Genomic DNA, 21,648 nt, shown 5'->3' on the forward strand with positions numbered 1-21,648 from the left:
CCCATAGGGACTAGGAATCTATAAAACCACTCACAAATTACTTGGCACAAGGTCTTGTGGTGGAGGAGAGCCAACCTGATTGTAATAAAAGACTAATTTCTTCTTAGCGTTACTAACTCCAGAAATATTGGGAACAGATGCTTCACAGATGAACTGGAGGGATAGGGCTCTGAAATTAAGCAATCTTTAAAAACTTAAATAGCCTAGGGCTGCTATTGTTTTGTAAAACACAAAGCTTACCTAAAAAAAAAAAAAAAAAAGGCAATCTGACATATGGATGTCCATGTGCAATAGCAACCCAGCACTCGCACTAACCAAACTGCTTTGTAGGGGATAAACAGGTTCAGGATTGATGGCAGCAATTGTGCCAAAGAATCTCAGAGCATGCTCAAGAATGCAATTCAGCCCAGGAACAGAGTGAATTCCTGCACTGGAGACAGTAATTGAGTCAAACTCAAACCTAAACATTAAAAATGTTCCCCTTAGGTCTGTATTGAAAACTACACACACAAAAAAAACATGGAGAGGCTTTACATATTAACCTTCTACGACGTGTTCTTTCTCTAACGAATTAATATGGTCATAAAACCTAGCTTCTGTCAAGTATGTCCAGGGACCTGGTCCAAAGTCAATGCTAAAGACCGATAGGGCACTTAGAATTCATTAAAATGAAAGTTGTCTCTCCTCTGTAGGGTGCTGAATGCAGTTCATGACCTGATGTGTATGCAGTAGAGACTTGTTAGACACAAGAAAAGAAGTATATAAAATAAATAGAATGGCTTCCTTAAATTGTCAATCTTGGGGATTTGTCAGTCTTGGGGATTTTTCCTTTTTTTGACTACCTATAACATATTCCCATAAAGATTTATATTCTGGCCTTTGTTGCCCAGGATCCTTGTCTCTTACCCTTTCTGCTGGAAAAGGAAATTGTATATTAACGTAAATTGCTATTCCTGATACTTCTTTCCCTTGACTGATGGTTTTCTATTACAGGTTTGCAAGAATTCAGGCTGGAAAGAAACCCAAGCATCTTGATTGAAAGGATTTGATACGTTCTTTTCAAATTCATGCTATCTAAATCACAGCAGGATGACTTGTAATCAAAGTTTTTCAAAAAGAACATAAATTTGGGGTAAAGGAAAAGGCCATTCAGCCCATTACAAGTCATCTTGGTTAACACAGTTCCTCCAGAATAGTATCTCCCTTCTTCTTCAATGACCCCAGTGCCTCCAATTCCAAACTTGGCTCAGTAGGCTATTGAAAAATTGTATTTCTCTTTGAGTGAAAAGTACTTCCTTGTGTTGGTTCTGAATTTCATTTTTTCAGTCACTTCCATTTGTGCTTTCCCGTTCAGTCTTTTATACTCAGCCAAACAGTGAGTCAAGTGTTATTGAATCCTGTATTTCTCAGAGTAGATGAGTTTGTAATTCTCTCTCTTTCTCAATTTTTACGACGAAAAAAATGAACTCAGCTGTGATTAGGTACAGCCATTTACGATACTGTACACTTCAAACCAGACTTCTCTTCTACTTCTTTCCTCTAAGGTGTGTTTTAAGGTAATCTTTTAAAATGTTGGTATTCAATTTTTTCACCTTTTTTCACTTCAGCTTTGTTGACTCTGCTTTTCTGCACCAAATGTGACAGCCGGAAAATATTAGCCTTTAAAGATTTTTGGTTTAGAGTCTTAGAGTAATAGAACTATGGCAATGCTCTCTTTGCATTTCTAGTCTCTCTCCCTCTCTTAGTTGCAAGAAGGAAACACATTTTAACCCCCCCACCACAGCGGGCCCTGCACCTTCAGTGTTTTGGCATGGTGTGCTAAAACGTGCAAGGCACACGCTCAGCATTCTGCTCTAGAAACACACCTGTGACATGCTGTTACTCAGCCCGTTCGTCATTGTGTACACCGCGCATTGAAAATAACCCACATAAAGTACAGCATCCCATACGCGGGCCCCAGGTGGGTCTGAGAGGAAACCCAGGCCAAGTACTCAGCCGTACTGATGCTTCTGCCGGCTCTTGAGGGAGCTACTCCCATGAAGCGCGCACACAAGCCAGTCTCTCCAAGCACCACGGCACCCAGTTTTCTCCATGGTATTGTCTCCAAAGTCAACACAGAACAGACACCCAAAATTGCTCATGCAGCCAAAAAGGGGGATGGCTAGGCAATTGATTTCAATGCTCTGAAAAATGCTAAAATATTACCTTAAGAATACCCTGTTTTGCATTCACTGTCTCAATAAACTCACATACAGAAATTAATAGGTCAGATTAAATCATCTCCAAAGTCATTCTTTCTAGATCTTGCTTTTATTTTATTGTTTTGGGGAATACTGTAGTTTCGAGTTTTACCAAGGTCATCTTTCATCCAAAAAAACTTAATATAATTAGTATCAATTCTGTATTTTGTGAGGCTCGCACTGGAAGTTATTAACTGTGTTTCAAGTGGAGTGTCAGAGAAACCAAGGGCAGAGAGAGTAATCTTTTCAGCTTCAAAGGCACAGTTGATGACTTTAGTTCACTGGTTAGTGAGAAAGACGTGCATTTTTTATTAAAGGTGTTAGCAATAAATTTGAAACTATAAGCATTTTTCTCTCTTTTTCTTTCCTTCGCTCATTTTTAGACCTTGTCGGCACCGTTTCAGTCTTTTTTTAACATCCCACATGACATTGGAACAGTTGCTTTAGTTGTCCTTGTTGTTAACTGTAACGATACTTAGTTGTATACTTTTGCTTTTAACAGTGAAGCACTTCATCAGTATCCTGACAGCACAGAACTTGCCAAAATCTGCCTTATGCAGTAACGTCAGAAAAAAAGACCTTGGTTTTCACTGGTACTATCTTTAAATACCAGAAATATCTCTCTAAATAAAATAAAACTACGTTAGCCTTGTGCTTTGATATAAATATGGAAACAATGAAACAGAACAGAAACTATTTGCCTAATCTTTCTCCTTGTTAAAAGAAATGTATTGTATTTCCCTTAAAACTCATCACTGAGGATATGCTTGACACCTTTAAAACAAAACAAATCATCCAAAAGTGTTAATAAGATCCTAAAGAGCATAGATTAACTTCTTTCAAATGAAGTCCAACAATAAATTTTGAAGTATATTTGCAGAGTCTTCTTTGCAATAAAGACTCACTTTTGAGAAGAAAATACATATGGAATGTGAAGCCTTTTTATTGGAGAAAGGTTTAACAAGAATCAGTGTATGGTTGTTAACCTCAAAGAAATTTAACTGAGAAGCAAGGCTCAAATTTGTAACAATGAGGATAGTTAAATGCTGAAGAGAAACACCAAGGGAAATCGTGGATTCTCCATTTCTTTAGGTCCTAAATTAAGTCTATATATGTTCTGGTGGATGCTCTTTAATAAAATAAAGGTTTCTGTTCCTCATTATAAATCTATGAGAGTGGAATCTGTACAAGAATTCAGGCTAACTGACCCAGTGGGTCCCTCTGGACTTAGCACATCACAGTTTTTAATCTGTGAAAAACATACTAAAAACTACATATAGTCCCACTGAAAATTAATGAGCTTATGTATATGTAAGGTATTACATAGAAGAAAGGATATTACAGTCTGTTCTCCTGTAGAAGAAATTCTTCACCGTGTAGAGGAAATTCTTCACAAATCTGCAGGTCATTCTCAAGCTTATGGGGCACTGCAGGCAACACTGACAATGCACTAAAACCACTCTGTCTCTCTTTGGACTGGAAAAATCCAGACTCACCCAAACCTCAAAACAACCTGTCAGCTAGATGGGATACTCATTTAACCAATTTGCAAGGCAAACTGCTTGTAGAGCTGTAAGTACTTGATCCTAAAAGTATCTGGAGATCAGTGGAATTATGGCTTTTAAAGCAGCAGGTACGAATATCTAAACAATTTTTTTATTATTATTTTGAAAGTCACAAGATTATTAAGCATGACTAGAGTATGAAATTATTATGAATAATATAGGTTTCATGTCTTGTTCTACAAGGTGTCTAATGTGTTCTACACATTAATAAAAAGTAGAAAATGTCATGACTGAGGTCACCACTCAACTAGAGGTCAGATGAAAATGGTCAGTATGGTTACAGACTTCAGTACATACTGTCTTTGATGTTACACTTACGTAGAGGTGGTGATACTGATGACTTCAGTCCTTCCCGTGTACTTGTTTGAAAGGCCGGTGTTTCCTTGCTAGCTACATGCAGCGGCTGGGCAGAAGTGCTAAGACCCTACAGTCTGTGGCACCTGAGGGAAAGTGTCAGGATGAATTCAGAGCAAAGGACTTTCTTTGCCGGCAGTAAGCATGCTTCCAGCAGAAGGGACTCTTAATTTGGAAAATCTCCCGTACTGCTAGCTTACAATAGAGACTGTTAGACTGCATAATTCATATGCAGTAGAAAAAAACCCAGTGCGATCAGAGCTCAGGTTAGGAATGTTTGAATTCCTGACACATTGCTGAAGCCTCTCTGGAGCTCAGCTATATAATGGAATCTTTATCAGACCATCAACCAATTGTGATACTTATCTGTACAGCGTTGCATTTTGGGTTAAGTGATAATCCATCAAGGCTGGAAATCATTGTGTACTTTTTAAGTTGCATACTTCATTACTGCAAGCTGACAGCTGGATGGATTTGTTAGCACGAGAAATATTTGTTCCACACACAAAGAGCAGGTTCCTAATATATGATATTATGATATTTCCTTTCCTTTCATGTATTCAGCATGCCTGTGTTGTAATCTATGTCTCATTTATGATGTTAATTTACATGGCAAACTATTCAGATTATGAAATCTATCTTTATTTGTTCCAGAATGCAACAGCCTCATTTCATGCATAATATGACCAAATAACATATAATAACAACGGCAGTCTTCATCTTACATCATAATAGCTGTTAAGCAGAGAAAACTGCAATTTTCTAAATTGCATATTTCTTTGCTTTAGCTTATAAAAGATAAAAATTGAAAAGCCCAAGTACATTTCATGGCAATTGAGGTAACTAGCATGATGTGGGTCATGTTGCCAGAATTTCTGTTTGTGGCTAGACTGCTTTAGTGCTGTGCATGTCGACTCAAGGTTTACTCTTGGACTGATATTACAACTATAAAGCAACTTTTAAAAGTATTTGAGAACTGGGAATTCCACACAGAAACACTTGGTTTTGATTTTGGTCTGCTCACAATATAAACATCAGGATATTTCCATTTTTTTAGCATGTAATGATAATGCAGTTTCACATTTAGTTTCACACTGTATGAAAAAGTACTTCCTTTCATAACCGCAATTTCATACTACTTACTGCCCTGTTGTCCTATTTCCTCTGAGCCACAGGAAGATATCTTCTGTGGATGCAACAATACCCAAAATTCCTAGCCTTAATTTCAAAAAATAATATAGATTATTTTCATACTACGTTTGTACAGCCTCTTGCTTGAAGCTAGCGTGTTTTTGGTCTATAATCACCATGCATGTGCGTATGTACTGTTTGTCATGATTCTGATTCTCTGTGGACATACTTTGAAATCTGTAGGAATCTAGCCAGTAAAGTAAGAAACTGCTTGAGTTGGGGGGGGGTCTGTGTGTTGGTGGTTTTTTTTTGTTGTTGTTGGTTGCTACAGCGAGATACCTTATACCGTGAGGCTAAAGCATAACAGGAACCCCTGAGGACTCCTAATTTCATTTTTTTTGCATCTATCAAATCTGTGTACATGATCCACTGCACTAACATTCTCAAAAGCCACTTTCATGATATTATAAGACTTTTTCTGGCTGTGTATCTATCAGACCTAAAAACCAAAGAGTTCTTTGAGTTAGAACAGATGCTACAATCTCCTCTGTTGATCTTCATTTTTTGAGCTTTGAGAACTTGCAGCATTAATTGTACCACCAAGCCTGACTAGTGGGTTGAAACCCTAATTACATGTTGCTCTAGGGAAAGGAACAAATACTCTGTTTCCCCTAAAAGGGCCACTGTGGACTACTAAGCCTCTTGAAAATATACTTGTAGAACTTCAGAAACTCCAAGTCCTGTTCAACACATGGGGAGCCAGAGAAGGCACAGACACATGAAGATTGGGCAGGTACACGTTAGAAGAGTAATTTCTTGAGAAAAAGCTGGCAAAATACACTTAAGCATCAACACTATAGAGCTTTTCGGTTTTTTGTATCTGTTTTAATCCTATTGTTTTTCTCTCTTTCCAGAAAGTTTAGAAATTAGCAAGAGTCATGCAACTTAAACAGCAAGTGAAACCAAATGAGTTGTATATACTGAAGGAGTCAGAATAAACACTGAGGCATCTACAAAGAAACAGACAGAACTAATAACAATTCACCTTCCTTCCTCATGTTGGGCAAAAGTATTCTGGATTCCCCTGTGCATGGCATAGTTCTTGTGCATCCTGCAAGTACCACAGGAGAAGAGAGAAGCACAAGACTACTTAATCTTTTTTTTTTTTATACTCTGAGTTCTAACTTCCTCATATTTCCATAAACATCACGTTTGAATCTCACCACAATAGGTATATTTCGATATAAAAAGTTCAACTGTTTGATCCTAAAACAACAACTCTCAAATCTTGCCATCTTGCTCTCTGCTCACCGGATACATTGGATCTCTGCTTTGGGTTTGTCCTCCTGATTGCACAGAAACCTAGGATTTGGCCCAAGGAGCCACACGCCTGCTGATGAGCTGCGGCCATACACAAACACAGCTGTGGAGTTTTTCTTCCAATGTCGGAGCCCTTGGTAGCAGAGAGCACACAGAAAAGGAGGCAGACAGTGTTACACTCCTGCATCTCCCCTCTGCACCTGTTAGCTAGCAGTGGACCTTGGGAAACTGGGCACCATTTCTCTCCCTAGTCTCCTCTATTTAGCCCATACAAGTGCCAAGGAATGGAAGGGCGCTTTCTATTCATGGCCTCTCTATCAGGTGGTTGCAGATGCTGGCTAGGGAAGGTTTCCCAGCTACTACTCAGCTGTAGGTTGCGGATGTTTCACCTGGGTAACAGATAGCTCTGACCAGAGACAGCCTGGGGGTTTCAAGACCTAGGGAAAGAGGCTTGTAAAATAGGTTGGGGATTTCATCATGGTCTAATTTAGGATTACCATGATTTATTAGCACACCTTCCAAACAGCTGGAAACCAAGCAGAATGAAAAATAAAGGTAATGAAAGAAGTCATTATAAAATCGAGAGGTGGTAGCTCTTGCAAGATGGGTGCTAAAAGCTTACTTGAATGCCTGGTGGGAAAAAAATAATGTAAAGAACTGTTGGTTCGAACCTCAAATTGTTTGGCCTCCTCATAAGTCTAGAAGTTGGATAAGCCAGTAGGAGATTATTGTAAGAGAAGGGAAGATGAAAAAGAAGAAATAAAAACTGGAAAGTTGTAATTTTCTTACCCGGTTTGAGTAAAACCAGACACAAATTAGATTATATGTTACTGCTACAGCTATAAAGTAGTACATAAACCAACTAGCTTTTAGCATGCTGTCATACAAAACTGCTTTTAACATTAGACAATGATCCTTTTTTTTATTATTAGAGTTGAATGCAAGTGAACATACACAACTATATTTAAGATATAAGTCTACCCTTATCTTCCTTGTCCCTCACATATTCTGTACCTTTTCCTTGCTTTGTTTTTTCTTTCTCTGTCAATATCTCAAAATGCCAAGTTATATTAATCAGATTATGTGAAAGAAAAATGAAATCAGAAGGAAAGAACTGATAATGCTTAACATTTTTTTGATACGAAAAAACCTGAAGACTACAAGTACTGTCCAAGTATTTCTGCATTTAAACTGCCTATAATGAAGCAGGTATTCTATTCTTTTTCTTTTTTTTCCCCTCCTCATATAGACTCCAAGGTAAGAATGGGAGAAAAAGAAAGTAATGTAATTTTTTATCTAAGATGGTTGAAATTTATGCTACTAAATAGAAATATTCACACTTAAATTAAATTCATAATAGTTTTCAAAATAATCACATCCTCAAACCTTTCCTTAATCCACTGTAAACTCTTCTTCTAAATTTAGCTCCACAGATCTCCTTTAAGAAATCTGTCTTTTATACCAGAGCCAAAACCAATAAAAGCAAAGTGGACTACAATAAAGCAGGGATTTCATTCATATATAAATGTGTACATTCATTGGCTTTGTGGTCATCCTGACTATTAAATAAACTCTTGAACTTCATAGTGCAGCTGCCTGGGAGCAGCATCATATCTCTGCTATATGCAATGACTTTTGGAGATGTTTTTAGGCGTTGCTATATAAAGCTTTGAACATTCTGGCACAGTCATTATACAAGTGAGTCAGCTGAGACTGAATCACCCTGATACATGCAATTGAACTGAATGGATCTATCTTTTGAGTTTGGGATGTTCTTGCAATGTTAATTTTGTACCTATTCGGGGGGTGGTGGTGAGACTTCAATCTTCAATAATAAGAATAAGTTTAAATTACCAAGTTTTAGAACCTCTTTGACTTTTTTTTTCTTGGCAGGAAAAGGATTTAAATTTAAAAAATCGCAGTGTGTGTGTGTGTGTGTGATTAACAAAATGCCAGCCTGTGGGAGGGTTTCATGTACATTTGTGTGCACAAGCTTTTCTTCTCTGTGAATCCAGTAACACAGAGCTGTTCTGACCTGAGGTAGCTTCTCCTAGACTGTTAATCACACTCCCTCTCCACCTACAGGACTTTGAAGGATTGGCACAGAACCATCTAAATTAACTTTATGCTAACAAAGAATTTCTCCAAGGGAGGCGTCCCTTGTTTCACTACTGGGGTGCAATCCACAATCCTCTTGTGCCTCTTCCCAGTCACAAAAGGGAACAGTAGCATGGATCCATGCACAGCTTTCACAAATAACATTACATAAATCTGATGATAGAAAATAAACTACTCATACAGTGTATAATTATTCTTTCCATAGTGCTCTAGAATTTTTTCTTCTCATACATTTTATTCTCATTTTGTTGTACATTCCTCATCATGGTTATTAGGCTTTAAGATACCCTTGACAAATATATAAAGGGCAATACTCTTCACTGGCATCAAATTGTGTTTAGATTTTTTGAGTTAGTAGGTAATGTACCAGTAAAAGAATAATTAATTCCTGAAGGACTGAGCACAAAAGCAAGCATACATTTGTCTGAGAAAGTGAAAAGTTTGACTAAACAGGATATTTATGAATTATCATGCTGTCATCCAACTTGATCAGTAGCTTTTTTTCATGTTGTTTACTAAATGCCATGCAAATTAAGACAGAGATGGGTCACACAGTTCCAGAATTAACTGATGATGGTTTGAAGAAATTTTTTTTCCCATTAATTCAGGCTTTTGGTAATGATGAGGTACAATCATCAGAATGTAAAATGCCTTAGATTTACAGACTCTCTGGGCTCTTTATATCCTGTATCACATTCCTGGAAGGACATCTCCTGTGACTGGATGTGGAGTAACATATCCTCAAGGTGGACTATGTAAAAGCCATGCAGAATAGAGGAATGTCTCGTAAAATTTACCTGAGGTGATTCATAAGTATCAAGTCATAATTTTAGAATAGAATTAGCGAAATCCATCCAGCAAGACTATTAAGTCAGCTATTGGAAATCCAATTCAAATATATTATTAATTAGTGTGTACTACCCTATGATCTGGGGCAAGCTTCTGTTTCTTTAAGGCATGATCCGATAAAGTAAGATAATGAGAAATGCTGTTTCCAATGTACCTGGAAGCCAAAACACAACGAAAAAAAAAAATGGTTGGAAGGTTGAAAAGATATGAATAGCTTCTCAACTTTATGTCCGTATATACTCCTTCATGTCAAAAATCTTATTGGAATAAGAAGCAGAAGTGTCAAAGGAAAATATGTTTATATGGTACTTTTTGCTCAGCCAGAAACAGATACTACTGAAAATCTGATCCTCTCCAAAATGGCTCTTATGCCGTTTGTACCTCTGGTGTGCAGGTGCTCTGACAATCTAGATAAGGTTCAGTCTAGTATTTCAGGATGGCAGAACTCTGCCTTCACAACATCCACTGTAAGTTTGTGAATAGTATTTGTTTATGGGTCCAAGAAAGATAGAAAAGGAAGAGATATAAGGAGAGCATCTTGTCCATTTCCCTCTGCCATGGGAATCAAGCATTTTTAAAGAAAGCAAGGATGAAGGAAGTCGTGGAACTTCAATGCCTACACTGTGTCACTGCCTCCCGTGCATTTAGACAGTTTCCCCACTAAATGCCTTTGCCACTAATTCAGTGGATTCGTTTTCCCCATTGAACTTGGAAAATAACTCTTCATCAGAGTCATACTGACTTTTCTTTTTTGAAAGCAAAACCAAACAAACTGGTGCTTCCAGCTTCCTCTCAGAGCATATCTTTAAACTTCCTGTCCGTGTTCTTTGATCTGTCTCTATTTGTGGTCATCTTTCAGTGTGACACCCCTATTAGAATCAGCACTCCAGTTGTCATCCATTGTTGATAAAACACCAATTACTTCAGCCTTGTCTTAATCATTCATGAATAGGATCACTACATTTCATTATTTTTGTCTTTCATCTAATGCATTTCTAAACCCTTTTGTTTTGTTAAATTTCTCACACCTTGCTAGTTGCAATTACTTTTGCATCTGGTTGTTTCTGATTTTATGCCTGGTTTCCTGTTTCTTCCACGCTGATATACTCTGTGACTTATGCTTACAGTAATCTCCTCTTGTTTTCACGTTTTTGTGGTTTTTGTTTTCTTAGATTGTTAGATAGACAACTTCATTAGTCTATTACGTGTCCTGTTTTTCCTCTGCATTAGGATAGACTGTCATTTTCCTTTCAATACAAGCTTTTCAAGAAACAGTCTCCCCACACTCCTTTGTCTCAGATTATCTGCCTGAGAGACCATATCTACCAGTTCCTTGAGGTTGAAGTGGTCTCATCTTCTCAGCCATTTTGCTGCATTCACTTCTTTTTCTGGGAAAAGTGAGTGCTTATGTTTTAGTGACTGATCACCTGCACCCAGATTTCCTTCTTTTACTCTCTCTCAAAGCAGTATCTCTTTGTTACTGTAGCATCAAATTGCATGCATTCTTATGCGTGTTAGAGCTGAAGCTTAGAAGAGGGTTCTCCTTTTCCAGACCTTTCTCTTGCTGCCGGGCACACAAATGGTGAAAATGAACACTTCAGAGTAAAGGAAAATGAGGTCCTAAACCACACTTAGGAGGTAACACAATGCCTTAACAACATCGGTACACTAAATATACAATCACAACAGTGACATAGTTTAGTTATGACCACATAACAAGAAGAAGAAAACAATTCATTAAAGACAGCAAACACCAACATGGCACACCAAGCACTTTGTCCTTCCAGTATCCGAGCCCTCAGAAAGCTGGGAAGTTTCCGCTGCTTGACTCAAACCACTCTTTTACAAACACATGATCATTCCTGTCATTCTGCTCCTTTTCAGGAAATGTTCCTCTTGCAAGTACTCAGACCTGTTTTCCATGGTCTATCCTTTTTTTCCTGGAGGGAAAGGACTGCTCTAACATTCTTTCTCTTTTTCACTAAAATAACAATATTTTTTCACACTATAAGTAATATTAAAGCTTAAAAATTTAATTTCAGGTTTGATGTCAGTTTATTACATGAAGGCCACAATATTAAAATACCAGTGCCCTATGGAGGAAGAAGTTGGGTGATCTGATACTATTCACAATCTTTATACAACGGACTTGCATTTAGCTCAGCTTATTCTTGCAAGTTAGGCAGGTCACTACAACTGACTTGTAACAATGCTTCCAGAAAGAAAAGATTTCATAACTCTGTCTTAACTTTCCTGGCATAATTATAACTCATCATGTGAATACTTGCAGTGTGGTAAGTGAATATTATTTCCTCTCTCCTTGCACAGTGAAAGCCTTCAACAGACCACATAGGAACCTTCTGCCATTTCACTCACCGTGAGAGATTACTAGCTACCCAGAAGATGACAATCTGTGAAACCTTACACACACATCTTCGCTATTGAACAGTTATCTGATCAGTCACCGAATACAACAGTAAAATTAAGTTTTATATTTTGCTCATAACAAAGCAAAGCATTACTAGAAACATTTAAAATGCTGTAACAGACAAAAATCCAACAGGATGGGAGGTGGGGAGGGGAGAGAGACATTTCAGCTCATTTACTCTAGTTCTGGTAAGACAAGGACACCCCTAGGTTAGGAATACCTTAAATTGTAAAAGACTAACATGGGTGATGTAATGCGATGCCTCTTTGTTATCAAGCAAGATTGCATCAACAGTAATTCCAATGCTGAGACACCTATCTTGTTTTAAACATTAGCACCCAAAATAACCAGTCTTAAAAGGTCATGTTTATTTAAAAATAGCTTGCTTGCGTTTTACATTAAAGTTAATTTACTAACCTTAAAAAAATTAAATGCAAATGTATACAAATAATTTAAGCATCCTGTCAAAGTTCACATACACACTGCTAGAGCAATGAAAATATTCAAGGTCATATGAAATCTTTCTTAACCATGTACCATCCTGTGGATTATTCTATTAAATATATATATTGAACTAAAGTGTTTGAAGTCTCTCTTTAGCAATTTCTATCCTTCTTAAAAATCAAACCTATAATTTCCTATCTATAATGTGTTTTTCAGGCCATAACAAAGAAGCATACTGTACCTCTGGTGCTGATGGCTGTTGCCGATGTGGTTGTGCTGGTTGTTAAGGCTACAGTGGTTGTGACTGTTGCAGTGGTAAGGGAGGGGATGACAGTAGTGGGAAGCAAAGTGTTGAAAACATCTGGTGAGTGGAAAAAAAATATAAAATAAAATCATATCATGCAAACAAAGGAGAACCATAATAGTGGTTTAATTTGTAAATACATATATGTAAAAAATGACTAAATTAAAACATGATTAACATAAATTATTATAGGTACAACAGAGTACCTTTAAATTCTTGACATTATATCACTCTCAGTTTCTATAGTCAATCTTTGAGCATACGGAATTTAAAACACTGTTAAAATGACCAAGTTTCCACAGATCTGGAGAGTGACTGTTTAAGTGACAAGAATCCATTTCTTCACTGAGCCATTTTAAATGTCTCATATACTAGAAACCATATACGGATGAAACATGCTGTGTCAGAGTGGGAGATGAAAAAAACAACACCATCATGCTAAAATAAACACACACATGTTAACGAGAAATGGCTGTGTTAAAACACCCACTTTCAGACAGACTCAATGGAAGGAAAAAGGGGAGAAAATGCTACTAACTATAAGAGCTGCTTTTTCCGGATTGCTTTTCTTCTTCCCACACATTTGTTTAAGACACAGTTGTCTGCTAAGATCCAGAGCAGAGTATATTTCAAAATCTTTACCCTAATTAGCAGGCACAGTCATCTTTCAGTCATCCTTAATGCTTAAAATTTATAATGCTTAAAATTTATACACACATCAGTATTTCTCTAAACCAGCTTAGAACTAAAAATCAGAAATGCTATTAATATTACTATTAAAAAAACTGTGTATACAAGTCAGAAAAAATGCATAGCCCTGATGACAGCATCCTACAAAACCCTTCAGCTTTTGATCAAGTAAGTGCAGGTATGCTAGGCTTAGGTGTGCCACTGCTTCGTTGCAGAGGAACCAGCAATGTCTGTTGCAAAAAGTTCCAGTACAGAGCAGAACATAACCAGATGTACAGATAGAAAATACTTTGAGTACACTGCCAAAAGCAATAAAGACCAGTATCTCTTTGCTTATAAGGTGATTGCAGGTTTTAAAGAACAAACAAAAGCCCTGAAGAGAACTAGAGAAAAGCACTTCCGTAAGGACGTAAAAAGCATCTGACATTTTTCAGATTATTTATACCGCAGGTTTAAAAGGAAAGGACTAGTTTCTCAGCAGTTGATGGTGAGAATGGGGTGACCCATTCCACACTGATTTCAGTGAAAATATTTCTGAAGGGTGCTATTCAATGCAATAAAAGAGTAAAAATCTGACCCATGATCTGTCTTCCCTCGCTGTGGAAAGAAATGCAATTGGTGTCCGAGTACCATCAATTCTGACTGAAATCAATGGAAGATGAAGTAGCTCAGAGCTTTACAGTATTAGGCCCTACAGAACACATTTCAGACATGGGGTCCTTGAGTTCAGCTTTGCATAATTACTCTCCTAAGACTTCAAATTAGCATGCTTACCTTATTTTCATACTGGATGACAGATTATTTTGCCCCTTTAAAAGTCTCCTTGCCAGTTAACAACTATGAGTCACCTACAGTTTTCTGCATTCCTCTGGTTTTGATAAACGTCAGCACTATTCTCTCTGGAATCTATACTTGTGGGATTTTCCACTTTCGAAGCCATCAGAAAATGGCATGAGATCCCTCTTTCATCTGTTGTATACAGATATTTAATCTGTTTCTCCGTACAAAATATTCCCAAACCAGAAAAATTAAAACAGGCTTTTAAAAAACCCCACAGTGTAGCTACATTAATCACCAGGAAAAATGGCAACATTACCTGGAGTGTGAGTACCACAATAATTAAACAGAACTGAGTATAACAAGCATTAGAAATAAATTAACATGTTAAAAAGATACATGTCACACGTACTGATCTATGCAATTGCTTCTCATAAAGGGAAACTCCTTCCCTGATAAGTATCTGCTAAAAATGAAATCAAACAGAAAAAAACCATCTACTTCATAAGGAGAGCAAAGCCTTGTTTATTAGGAAAGCTTTACAAATCAGTCTTGTACGTAAAACCTAATTAGTGTGGTTTACGGTTCCATTAATTATCTTAAATATGCCGTTTACTTAAGACTATGCAATGCCAAGTTAACTGCAATTGGCAAATACAGTTATGGTTTTATGACAGTGCTCTCCATTCTGTGAACACACTGTCTACCTATTTTACCATATAATAGCTTAAATGAGTCACTGGTGAATTTAGAAGTTCATTGCTTTCTGGTTTCTCTTCTGATTGAAGTTATTTCCAACAAGAATTCTTATTTTAAAAGAAAGGCTACCTAGGAAACAGACTAGTTAACAAGAACTAGGATATATCAGTGTCTTGACACAGATGTGATAGATTCATCTTTTCTGATCAGATCAAGAACAATGAAAACTTGTGTAGAAATTAGTTTCCTGATCAAAGTCACAAACTCTGATGCCAAACATCACAATGGCAGCTTATCAGAAGTCTCAAAGAAAAATGTATATTCTCAAAAGAAACATAAATACAAGCAATAGCATTGGTTTTGTTTCTTACTTAGCAGAGTAAGGTGAAATTCACCATGCAAATGACTGCAGTTGGTCTGCTTTGCTCACAGCATTACAATTACTTGCTCTCAAAGACTACAGTACAAGATAGCAACCAGGAATCAGCAGCCTGAAGAGCACTGCATTGCCTAAGCAATGAAATCTAAGTCTGCTCTGGACTCTAGAAATGCCGGGTTCATACTCGCTTAGGTTCGAGGCTCTGCCCAGTAGAATTGCTTCTTTAATGACATGAGAGCGTGCAACAGGAATGTATGTGTAAAGTAACAGAATAGCTCACAGCTATCCAGACAACACATTTTGGAACTCTTGGACCATACCCCATGATTAAACCCTATCTTGGGCAGCCCAAATCCAGGCATAGGTTAGCATTCTGAAAAGCACCCAAGCCCCACATTCAAAAGACTTATGTGTATGGAGCCCCCCAGTCCTACTGAGTCTGACAGAAAGGCTCCTTAACAGTTCTTCCAAGAAGATTTATGGATTCTCACAAAACTTTACTTCTCTTTGCCTTGAAAATGCTTTTGCATAAGAGAGTGCAGAATATGCACTTCTGAAAAAAGAGAAGTAATGTGCAGCGCTCCTCATTCTCTCATCATGTATTGTAGTTGTAGGAGGTAAGTGGGTTTGGTAGTTCCCAAAATCAGACAGACTACAAGTATAAACTGATACTCAACAGCACAGGCTTCTGTTTAAGGCATATGAATCACTGTGTTTTAAAGACAGTGTGCTGTTTCATTTGCATACCAGAAAAGGGAATTACAATTTGATCTGTTTCTAGCCCTGTAAGACTTTTTGGTCATTGCTTTTACTGCAGGGCACACCTATCTTATACTACTGGAGAGGTACACGTTGTGTTATCCGGAGCTCCCTGTTGGCAGCTGCTCAGAAACACGCTATCAAAGGGACTACGTATATATGTCCTCTTGAGCTCTGTGTCAAGAAGGATCTTAACAGAATGGATTTGCAGATTTCTGCCCAAGAAAACTGTGTTGGAGTGAAACTTAATTCCATTTTCTGGCCTTGCAATTTCTGAATCTAGTTGTACACAACGTTCACCTGAAAACAAATTTTTGTTTATGACTCTTACGCCACTAAATACCGAGGATCATTATGACCAAGAGACCTTGTAGAGTGGAACTTTTAAATTCAAGTAGCCATACCCAAATTGATGCACCAGATCGCCATTTCAATAATACTAAGGTATTAATCCTTAGCCTCCTGTGAAGCAGAAAATAGCTATATTTTGCAGATGGGGAACCAAAGAAGATAGAAAAGCCATGCTCAGAGATCTAGAAGTCAAGCAATAATTGCCACCATTAATTTTGAAACCTCACTCCTAAAATGAATGTTTGTTGGCAGACAGGTACTCAGTTAAAAATTCAATAATGTATTTAAGTTGGTATTCACTTCATCACCTTGCTACCTCTGAAATACAAACAATTCACAGAGAACTAATTGTTTCCCTAAAAGTTGCTAGAAGTAGAAAAGGGGTTAGACTTCATGCCAAGGGGAGTTACTGACTCCAGTCCCAACTCTTTTTCACATATCTTCCCACAGGTTATACACGTAAGACCTGAACTGGATTTTCAATGGAAGAGACAGGCTCCTAACCTCTCTCTAGCGGCACAGAGGGGTTTGAGCTGAGCCACAAATGCTCAGCCAAGAACTCTCTTTTCATTGAAGACCTGACGTAATGTCACAGTTCAGTGGATGCAGAGAAAAGCATGGGTAAGGTTTTAGAAAGGCGTTCTTCATGGCCACTACTGTCTGTTAGCATGCCACCAAGCTAGAAGAACACTGGCAAGGTGAAGGCAGACAGCAGGTAATCTGATGGCTGATTGCAAGCAGACAGTGGAAAAAGGAGGAGCGTGCAATGCTTGGCTTGGTCTGGAGGCTGCTCTTTTGCAGAGGCACAGATGTAGTCTGTTTATGAGTGGCAGAACAGTGTTGTACACAATCAGCTCAAAACACTGTCAAGCCCCACCTGATCAAAATTTCCTGTTCACCTCTCCTTCTTTCTTGAATTGACACCGCATTCTTCTTACTAAGGCAGAAGACATTCATCCATTTAAGTGCAGGGAGTCTGGACAATTTACTCTCACTGACGATTTGGCCCTAAGCATTTTTACTCTCCATTTCCAAAGAAATGAGAAATGGTTCTGTTTGGTTTAGTGGGCTTATGTGAAAGATAGATCTGACCTATTGAAAATATTTGACTTGTTTGGTAAAAACACAACTGATATTCTGAAATGACTGAGCACAATTCAGACAACAATAGCTGCAGTTGATAAAAATGTAAAGGCTTTTGTTTCAAGCTTGACAAAGGCTGACAGAAAAATTAAAGGACAAAGTGATAATGATGGATGGCCCTTGCTGTATTTTGACTGAGAATGAAAGAAATTTTAAGTGGTAAACTGAACTGAGTGATGACCTACCTGGGAAACAATCTCACTACTCTGTGCAAAATTTAATCAGTCTGTGGTATGTAGTACTAAATAATTTAGCAAGGTTTTAAATTCAAAGGGAGCTGCATTTAGCCTTGCTCCGAGAAAATGGGATTGAACAAAAGGATCATTCAGCTTGAATATCATGTGCCAACAGCTCCTTAGCACTTAGACTGAATGATCATGAAAGCTCACGGACATGAGGTCAAGGGGTTCTTTTTACTAATTGATTCAGATTTATGAAACTCTGAAATGGCAATTATGTGCTTGACATTTTTGCTAGCAAATCAGATGTCATTAAAAAATATCCAAACCCTTTTAGCAAAAGCTCCATGTAGATCTAGATCCCTAGTTAAAACCATTAGAGACTTCCGGTGGATGAGTTCATAATGCAAGACATACAGTTGGGCTAAAATGGCTAGGCAACTTAGAAAGAAAAGAAAATAAATTGACATAGTCCCATGATTCTAAGACGTTTCATGGGCCTGTAGATGATATTAAATGTTAGAAGATGTGGGACAGCTCATTAAAGTTTGATTAAACATACTTTGGTTGCACAGTCAGGACAGAGGGAAAAAAATCAAGTGTTAAGAGATACTAGAATTTTGATCTCATTGCTCTTTTTTCCTAAGTTAGGAACTGGGAAGAACAATAGTTCTCTCCTCTTATAGAAAGTTTGATAGTTTGGTGGGTTTTTTTTTTCCTATTTCGAAAGCAATAGGTTTCAGTAGCAAATGAAGGAGGATGAAGTATTACAAAATTACAGCAAAAAAGACAATGTCTCCTTCTGCTTTCAAAGAGCCAAGCAAAAAATTGGTATCTACACATCCCTGGCCCAAATTCTATCCTTAGAAAGTTAAGAATATAACTCGAAAGAACAAAGCACATTTCAATATTAGTACTTAGTATTGGCAGCATGGTGTCATCCCAAATCACGTAAAACTTCATCCTTTAAAATGAGGACCTGATATCACACCATGGCACATTTTACAACACATGCTCTGACCAGAATTGCTTATGACAAAATAAAAAATGTGATGAATATGAAAAAACAAGGTGTAGTAGCAAGTTATTTCTGATTATGCCATCTCATTTGACATTGAAATACGAAGAAAAAGTTAACTGCCCTTAATTGTCTTGAAACAAATCCTCTATTGAATATGTCGTTTAATTTGTGCACCAGAGCAACAGCAGGACTCACAAAGACTACGGGTGTGTGAAAGGCTGATTTTCCACCAGCACAGCCAGGCTGGGCTCAGGACAGGTTTGCGAGCTGTCAGAAAACAAGGAGCTGTAGCTCTCAGGCAGGTGACAAGAAAGAAGCAATGGGAAGGAAGTGCCTTAACGCAGTAGGAAGGACATGGTAAGGGAGGACGAGTTCTCAGGGCTGAGAGCAGTGACCGGCTCTGTGACTTCCCTCCCCCCCAGGTGTGGCTGCCCAGGCTCAGGCCAGCTGTCACGCAGTGCTGTGGGGCCCTGGGTCAGGCGGCCAGGGAGGGATATTTAGATAAAACCCACCTCTACCACCTTCCGTGGGGACTCTAACAAGCAGAGCATGCTGAGCAGAGGCAGCCCCCAACTTCCTCTTGAACCTCTCCCCTTGCACAGAACAGAATTTGGGATTTAGTGGGCACTGGGTCTATGCGTTTTATAATGCTCATGAGTACTTGCTAAAATTCAGAGTAGCTGTAAACACACACAAAAAAGGCATTTTTCTTTTTTTTTTCTGGCTAGAAAAACATGACCTTTCTCCACAGCACAGATGTTGCCACAAATACGTCTTTGTCACCTGGTGACTAGAGTAGTCTGTTGCACACACAGTTGGTGGAGTTGCACGTAGGGAGCACAGGAAACCTGAATCAAGCATTTCACAGGAAAGCATCTAACATGAACATTTAAGTATTGCACTAGTGGCTGATACCTTTCAAAATGTAGGGTTTGACCTTTGAAGCCCTCAGTGCTTACTTTAGGGATCATTTTGCTCCCCACACCACTCCACTGAATTTGTGATCAGCAAAAGCACTCTAGCTGCAGCTCCCTTGAAGCAGAAAGAGAAGTTTGCAATGAAGCCCTGAAATGCTGGAACACGCTCCCATTTCATTGCCCATCAGACTCCTTGTTTGTCACCAGTCTAGCCATTTAAAAAGCTCACCATTCTTGCTCTCAGTGAAGCAGAATAAAAGGTGACATAACTTAGTATCTCACAATACATTCACCTATTGCTGTTCAGTTTTGGTGGTCAGATTATATGAATTGCAACATTTGTACTGTAGAAAATAAATAGGTTGTAATGCATTATTTCTTAATTTCTAATTGTGCTAAAACCAGGTGATACGCAGAGAACATAAAAGGATAAATTTGATAAGATAATAACTTGACCTGATGATTAGATATTGAAGATTATCTCACTACAAGGAAAATCTAAATTCTCGAGTAGGCAAATTCTTTAATACTGAAGAATCTGTTTTCAGGTGCTCTAAGTTTTACTTTATTAATGGTTATTAGAGCAAGATGTACCTCTAAGGACAAATCAAAACAAGTAGTCAACAGAAATATTAATATTCCATGTTCTGGAGTTATATGAATGCAATACGTACTTCAGATTACTCCAAAAGTATACTGTAAGACCTATTTTTTCCCAAAGTTACCATAAGTTTTGCTAGTAGTTAAAAAAAGTCATTTCCCATTTAATAGTAGTAATATTAATAAAGTCTGTTATTTTAAGGGAGTCATTCTATCTTGTATAAAAGCCCATCTTTCTAATTAAAGTAATTAATTACAAACACTGCACTGAGCAAATCACTGAAACTTATGCAACTTGCCTGAAAAAAATTAAGTAAAATTTGCAGAGCATGCAATAGGCTAAGAAAAAGAATTTTGTAATTCAACATTTCAAATAAAAAGGTAAAGTTTTAAAGCATTGTTTGAGACTGCAGCCTCAAATGAAGTAGCTTTAGTTATAAAAAGCCATCTATACATGTCTTGATTTTGTTCACAACTCTACATTAACAAATACATATGCAGTAAAGAATGGATCTCTGCCTTCAGGTTTTGTAAGATCATTATTTAGACAGTACAGACCAAATGTTAGAGAAAAAGAGGTAGCATTATTCCCATTTCACAGCTGGGGAAATGAACACAGAAGAATTAAGTGGAATGTCTTATATTTTACAGACTTCTGAGCTTGACAGGGGAGTTCAGAACAGATCTTCCAAGTCCCATTTTAATTCTCTACTAAAAAAAAAAAATCAAAACCACAAAAGAAAACAAAACCTCTTAAAATTGTATTTAAAAAAGCAGTTGTCCTTCTACCTGAAGTGCCAGTTTCACTGCATTCAAGACAAAATGTTACCACAAAAGCCACCAAGCATCTTGTATGAATAAAGCCAGAATCACAGCATTCTATCATTATTAATACGGTGTTCTAGACCCATTGCAACTGCTTAAAAATCACGTTAAGGCTGTGATGTTCATTTTTATTCTTTTTAAGTAAACAGAAAAGCCATATTTCCTTGTTTCTCCAAGCCAAAAAATAGTATTCAAAATTAAATGAAATAAAGTACCAGCAGCTGGCCCTTGAAAACCTATAGGGAAAAGCGAATGTACAATACAAATTCAGACACCAGCGGCTTTGAACAGAGAGGAGGGCTTTCTCAGAATGACACTTGACTCTTTCTGTGCAAAAAATTTCAAAAAGCTCAGCCAGAACTGCACTAAAAAGAAGAAAGAGGCCAAGGAGAATTTTCTAAAATTTCCCTATTAAGGACACAAGTGTTGAAACTAAATGGAGGTAAACTGATTGCTAATCTCTATTTTATTATGGTTGGTAGTTTCATTTCTCTGAGAAATTCAGGACAAATCACTAAAATTGCTTAATAACTCAAAACTTACTACAATCATTTT

At 37.6% G+C, this 21,648-nt stretch overlaps 1 protein-coding gene across 3 annotated transcripts in view; it reads right to left on the reverse strand.

Moving 5' to 3' along the window:
* Window positions 1–21,648, reverse strand: part of CADM2 (cell adhesion molecule 2) — a 691,281-nt gene that overhangs the window by 36,905 nt on the left and 632,728 nt on the right. For all 3 annotated transcript variants that reach the window (XM_072885977.1, XM_072885992.1, XM_072885987.1), the window contains one exon: window positions 12,691–12,810. In XM_072885977.1, coding sequence (XP_072742078.1) covers window positions 12,691–12,810 — 120 coding nt within the window. The remainder of the gene's footprint in view (window positions 1–12,690; window positions 12,811–21,648) is intronic.

Source organism: Ciconia boyciana, chromosome 1 (genome assembly GCF_034638445.1).
Source record: "Ciconia boyciana chromosome 1, ASM3463844v1, whole genome shotgun sequence".
NCBI lineage: Eukaryota > Metazoa > Chordata > Aves > Ciconiiformes > Ciconiidae > Ciconia > Ciconia boyciana.